Source organism: Carica papaya, chromosome 4 (genome assembly GCF_054855325.1).
Source record: "Carica papaya isolate Zhongbai chromosome 4, ASM5485532v1, whole genome shotgun sequence".
Taxonomy (NCBI): Eukaryota; Viridiplantae; Streptophyta; class Magnoliopsida; order Brassicales; family Caricaceae; genus Carica; species Carica papaya.
In genome coordinates, this window is record NC_142312.1 from 9,271,281 (window position 1) to 9,278,123 (window position 6,843).

The 6,843-nt window shown below is 32.8% G+C and overlaps 1 protein-coding gene across 2 annotated transcripts; it reads left to right on the top strand.

Annotated features, from left to right (window-relative positions):
• The first annotated feature begins 5,284 nt into the window (after positions 1-5,284).
• On the top strand, positions 5,285-6,466 carry LOC148266250 (actin-depolymerizing factor 8-like). 2 transcript variants are annotated; one of them, XM_088217774.1, is made up of 3 exons: positions 5,285-5,393; positions 5,467-5,732; positions 5,888-6,466. In XM_088217774.1, the coding sequence occupies exons 1-3, from the start codon at positions 5,391-5,393 to the stop codon at positions 6,036-6,038; spliced, it is 420 nt and encodes a 139-aa protein (XP_088073900.1). In that variant the 5' UTR covers positions 5,285-5,390; the 3' UTR covers positions 6,039-6,466. The 2 variants fall into 2 exon arrangements, with proteins under 2 accessions (XP_088073900.1, XP_088073899.1); XM_088217773.1 differs by lacking the exon at positions 5,285-5,393 and having other exon boundaries at positions 5,461-5,732.
• The last annotated feature ends 377 nt before the right edge of the window (positions 6,467-6,843 follow it).

A 6,843-nucleotide genomic window follows, 5' to 3' on the forward strand; every position in this document is an offset into this window, starting at 1 on the left:
GCATTCTACCATTAGACTAATGGATAATCAGAAAGGACAATCCACACACTAAAAGATATGCTCCGAGCTTGTGTTCTTGACTTCGGGGGCCATTGGGATGATCATTTATCCTTAATAGAGTTCGCCTACAATAATAGCTACCAAATAAGTATTGGCATGGATTCGTACGAGGCGTTGTATGGCCGTCCATGCAGATCATTGATCTGTTGGGAAGAAGTTGGTGATAGAAAATTGTTCGGCCCATATCTTGCAGATGAGACTACAGTCAAAATAGTTAAGATCAGGAAGAACATTCAGACGACTCAGAGCAGGTAAAAGAGCTATGCAGATACCCGGAGGAGGGATTTAGAATTTGAGAAAGGTGATCGGATATTCCTTAAGGTCACTCATTTCAAAGGAATCAGTAGGCTTGGCAAAAGAGGGAAATTAAATCTCCAGTTTATTGGGTCATTTGAAATCTTAGATAAAATTGGCACCGCCGCTTACAGACTGACACTGCCTCCAGAACTATTTAGGGTCCATATTGTGTTCCATGTGTTCATGCTACGCAAGTACAATCCGAACCCCTCTCACATCCTGGGCCACTAGCCCCTTTCACTCTAAGATGATATCTCCTACGAGGAGATACCAGTGGATATTGTGGACCGAAAGAGCAGAGTACTCCGCAACCAAAAAATTCCATTCGTTGAGGTTTTATGATAGAATCACACACAGGGAGAGACCACATGGGAGCTAGAAGTAAACTTCAGAACTCAGTATCTCCAACTGTTTAATTGAATGGGAGAGAGACACATTTGAGAGACCAAATTTTTTTTAAGGGGGAAGAGTTGTAATACCCAAAATTAATTTGTAATATTCAAAATTTATGTATAAAATTTAATTTTTAATTTTATAAATTATTATTTAATGTAAAATTAGGAAAAAATAGGTGTAAGATAAAATTAAAAATAATTTTAGGAGAAAAGAGTGAAAATTTGGGTTCTGTGGGTAATTTTGAAATAAAAATCGGAAATTGGGAGTCAAAACATAATTTTAAAAAAATGTGACACGTAAGATGCCCAGTCAGAAGCTCTGACGAACTGGAACGCATCGTGTGGTAAGGCACGCTGACGTGGTGCCACGCAGGAGGCTATACTGGTGATTCGCGTGCCCGCTATCGGATGGTCCAGATTTGTTCCTGCGCACGTGGTCGGTCCAGATCTATTTTCTCATCAGACGCGATCGAACGGTCGTGATTAAATGTGATGAATGGCCTAGATCCGCTTCTTGTTTAAACGCGATCGAACGGTACAGATTAAAGAACCAGTGAATGAGCCGAAAACTGCGGGTAAAGCTCAACGACGCCGTCACGAAAAAAATTAAAAACTGCATTCGATGAGGCCCTTTCTGAATCTCGTTTCGTGTAATCTTTATACAATTTTAATCACCATTCCTTTTTCTATAGGTTGATCGAAGCAAAATACCCAATTGCGAAGGTGAGCCAGCGGAGCTGCCGCACTGGAAAACTCCGTTGTCGGTAAACTTTGGTTTCTTGACTTTTTTGGCCAACCGAGGTCGCTTAACATATTTTCTCGCAGTGATGGGTACAAAATCGACCGAAAATAGCCAACTTGAGGCAAACCACCACTGTGGGCAGCGGTGTCGTCGCCCGAGCACAGTGGAGTCACCGTGTCAAAATTCTGAAATTGGTCTAAAGGAGTTTCTAACACCGATTTTAGATTTTTTGGGGGGTACTTCTAAGTACTTGAAGTGTGTTTTAATCCCCGAAGGAAAATTCAGGGAACCCAGGGTCCACTAGTAGGTACAGCTAAAAGTTTAGCATTTCGAACATCAATTTGAGTAAGAATCCCTCACTCTATTCCTTGTTATAGAATTGAAGTTTAATTATAAATAATGTGGTATTTTGTACAAATTAGAAAATATTCATAATTAATTACAAGTTACTAATGGAGCAAGAACCGATTATTTATTACTGTTTATCATGTTTAACTGATTGATTAATTTTACAGTTTGAATACATGATAATACATTGAAATTAGTATAATAACTCAATTGTGTTTCCTTGATGCATGTATTGTTTGTTTTACGTGATTTACAGTTAAAATTAAAAAACTGAAAATTAAAGGTAAATGGGAGATTGTTTGATTAAGTGAAAGGATGAATGGTAGCCTTACTGGATATTCTGAGAGATAGTGGATGGACCGGGTACGTAGGGAACCATACCATGAACGTTGCCTCATACTGGATGGGGTATTGAGAGATGGTATTTCTGGGCGCTCATATCGAACGTGGTATGAGGACGATCCATTAATTGAAAATGTTGAAAAAAGGTTCACGCGTAATGGGGACATCCCTGTGGACCTCCCATAGATACCATCAAGTTGATAAATGAGAAAGTTGTTGTTCCGACTGATTGAATATGAAATTATGATATTTTTTATGTTATTGACTCTATAGGTCAGTTTTGAAAATCTTGCTACGGTAAGTATGCGATAAATAATTTTATTTATGATAAACGAATTTTACTTAAATTAAGAGTTGTATTAGTTGTTTTTATGATTTCTACTAACCTTTATTTTTGTGTCAGTGGGTAGTGTGATATTCTTACTAGACTAGTGTAATTCATTCTTTTATCAACCATTTCAGATCATGAGCACTAAGATCCAAAGTCCGATGCACAAGAGGGTTGCGAGTAGAACGTTCAGTTTGTTTACTTTTCATTTATTTATTTGATTATTAGTTGTTCTTTTAAAAGAGTCATTCGCGTAACCCTATTAGGTTTCCTGAATTATTGTGTAAGAGGTGTAAACCCTAACGCTATTATTTCGCTTCCCCACTTAATTTATAATTTACTTCATTTCAAGTTCCAGACCGTTACGGAACAAACTTAGAAATATTGTAAAATAAATTTTGAAATATATACTTATTTTAACTAAAATGGTGTATAAATTTTATTTGAGTAAAGAAATTGATCTCATGTAAAAATCAATATAGAATTGGAAAAATGAATTTAAAATTTTATTAATTTAAGTTCTATTATCTCAGTTTCATATAAAAATTACTAAATGGGGTATTAAAATTTTGAATCATTTTATATATTTGCTCTAACTATAGCCTTAGTTTAATTAGTAGATTGTATAAATTATATTAAAATAATAAAAAAATGACTTTATAAATTTTTTTTTGGAATTTAATATTTCAAATTTTATAAAAAATTGATAGAAGTTAAAACATATCATTTTTATTACATTTTAGTTGAACCAAATCTAAATGTACAAATCAATTTTATAAAAGGTTGAATTTATAGAATTTAAATGAAATATAAATTTACAAATTATTTGAAAATTTATTTGAAAAATGACCTTAGCAATAGTTTATTGTAACAAATATTGTACATCCAAAACAAGATACCATCATTATATGTGATATCTACCAAGGAAAAAGAAGAATGTTCTTTAAAATATAATGTCTTCATAAAGTTATATTACCAAAAATTGTTGTTTCAGATGTATATGAAAAAACCCAACTGACGGGAGATGGAAGTGGAAGTGGATATATAAAATTAATGTTTATATACATATATGTGTGTGTGTGTGTATAGCATATATGTGGAGTGTGGAGTGTGGAAACTTGTTTTGTACTCAGTCGGAACTCAGGATGTGGGCTGGCACACAAGTGGGTAGTGGCCCCATCTGAGACTGAAAGCATAACCAAAGCTGCAAAAGTATAGATACACATGACAAATATATATATATATATATATATATATATATTGTAGTTTTGTATATATAGAATAGATGCAAAGGATTCATCATGTGGGTTGGAGAGTTCTCCATCACAAAAGAACCTGCCTTGGTTCCAAAGCAAACTACCTACCCACCACCTTTTGAACTTCACACGATTGTTTACTTCTGTTTGATGGGATTATTTCATCTAATGATACATACATATATACACACACACACGCACACGCACATGCACAAAATAACTTGTTAAACAATCTTTGGGAAATTTAACAAATTCAAAAATAGTAATAATGAGTTCAAATAAAAATTTTGAACAACATACTTTAATTTCATCAATGCATTATTCAAATTGTGGTTGAAATTTTTTATGAGCTCATTTTTTTAATCTTCTAATAAAATTTTCATAAATCTTCATAATTAAATTAATCACGAGAAATTATTTATTTATTTCAAACATAACATAACCCTTTAAAATAAGTTATTTTTATTTACTCAATTAATACCTTAAGAAATTTTACTATTTTTCTTTTTTTTAAAAAAAAAAAAAATTCTTCAATTATCGTATTCCTCATATATAAAAAAAAAACCCTAATGTTTCTCCCCCGAGAATTTGCCTCCCATGTCGATTATCTTCATCGGGCTTGTAGACTCTCTTTCTCTCTCTCTCTCGATCTCCAAGCTTAAGCAATGGCAATAATGAGCCCTCGATAATTCCTGGAGCCTTGTTTTTTCTCTTTCCACCATTTTCTCTTTGCTTTTGAAACCATTGAGCTTCATGTGTGTGTAATGTATATAATAATTTCTACGTCCATTATTGTATTCAATCACATTGATTCCTCCTTTTCTCATGATCCATCCCTCTTCTCTTTTCCTCCTCAAGCGGGTGGGCTTGAGTTTGGGCCTAGAGTCAAAGTTTTGGACTTGCTTGAAGTTCTGGGCTGAAGGAGAAAATAGAATGATAATAATCGGGTTGAAGAAAATGGGTTTCAAGAGAAAAATTCAATTTTTTTTTTTAAAGATTTAAGAAGATAATTAAATAGAAAAAGAAATAATAGTAATAAAATTATGTTTAGTATTTTTTTGAATTTATTTTTATGTAGACAATCCGTGATTTTAGGAATAAAACACATGTGTAAAAATATGCAAAATACTTTAAAAAAAAAAAAAGAGAAAAATTGATCTTCTTCTATAATTTTTTTCAAAAATAACACAAGCTCCTGAAAATGTTATTTAAAAAAAAAAAAAAAAAAAAAAAGAAAGGGAAGATTAGTTTAGAGATGATGTAATTTGACTGAAATTTGAAGAAGAGAAAGTGGGAAAAAAAATAGGAGTAAATTAAGATAATTTGGAGGTTAATCTAAAAACAGGGTAGGATAGATTAATGCGAGGTTTAAGGCAGTATGAATGATAATAAATTGTTTTTGTTCCCAACAAAAGTGGAAATGAAAATAAATTGTGGACATAAAAGCAAAGAGAAATGGTATTTGTCCGTTAAATTCTGTGTTTAATATTTCATTTAAAGCCAAAAATAAAGGATCCATTTCTCCTTTTTTACTCGATCAAATATTATTCAGCTTGTCGGCCCCCTCCCCCCACCCACCCGTCTCACTGCATGCACAGGGCCCCTTCTTCGTCCGTGGCAACATGGTACTCATTGTACCTTTCTCGTGTTATATCTTCTTTGTTGATTAATTATTAATTTAACGAATAATCAATGCAGGCAAACTCAGTCTCTGGGATGCACGTTCATGACGACTGCAAACTTAAATTCTTGGAGTTGAAAGCAAAGAGGAGCTATCGTTTTATTGTTTTCAAAATTGAGGAGAAGATGCAGCAAGTGGTTGTGGAAAAGGTCGGCGAACCCACAGAAAGCTACGACGATTTCGCTAATAGTTTGCCTCCCAACGAGTGTCGATACGCTGTTTACGACTTTGATTTCACCACTGACGAGAATTGCCAGAAGAGCAAGATCTTTTTCTTCGCATGGTAATTAAATTCGTATGAATTGACATGCGATTGATACATTTTAAACTTACATTCATCTTTCTTCTCGAATGCATATTCATCTTAGATGGTACGAAATAATTAAGATTATATACGTGTATATGTATACGTAACGTGCATGGATGCATGCAATGCAGGTCTCCAGATACGTCTCGAGTGAGGAGTAAAATGCTGTACGCTAGTTCTAAGGATAGATTCAGGAGAGAGTTGGACGGGGTTCAAGTTGAGTTGCAAGCAACAGATCCCAGTGAGATGAGTTTGGACATTGTTAAAGGACGAGCCCTTTAATTATTTTATTTCATTTTTTGAAATTTCAAAAATAATTATTTTAATTCCTTATAATTTTCTATGTTTTTGGGGGCCTCTCTACTATCTTTATTGATTAACAGAATATCTATATATATATCTCCAGAAACACATCACCTTCCCAAATAGATGTATATAAGAAGCCATGTACATATATATATATATATATATATATGTATAAATATATGCATTTATATGGCTTGCTTCGAGTTTTATGCTTTGGAGTTGATGTGTCATCTTCTATAAATATATATTTTTTTTTTTCTTGGAAGGTGATAATTAAGGGTTAATTAGGGATTAAATCGATCTTTTTATGATCTTCACCTCTTCTTTACCAACCTCCCTTATAACTTGGTTGGTTTTCTTATATTGCCTTTTCTATTTTTCTAAAACGAGGGTAATTAAGTGTTTTGTTTCTTACTATCATGTTTTTATTTTTATTTTTATTTTTATTATTTATACTATTTATTAATATACATTCAACATAGGCGGTTAAGAAATTGCCAAAAAAAAAAAAAAACTTGTATATTAACTTCCATGCAATTATTCAAACAAAAGCAAGTAGTATGGCTCAATCCTCCGATATAACTTTTATAGGATACAACTTGCTTATGATGATAATTAATTTATATTTTTTCATGGGAATAAAAGGTAAACAAACATGTAATCGCAAATTCTAGATGTCCAATCAACATACTGTAGTTTCTATGGTTATTTTTTTCTACTTATCTTCAAAATTCAAGTTATTAACGTTATGACTATTTCTCTCTTTACAATAAGAGATCAC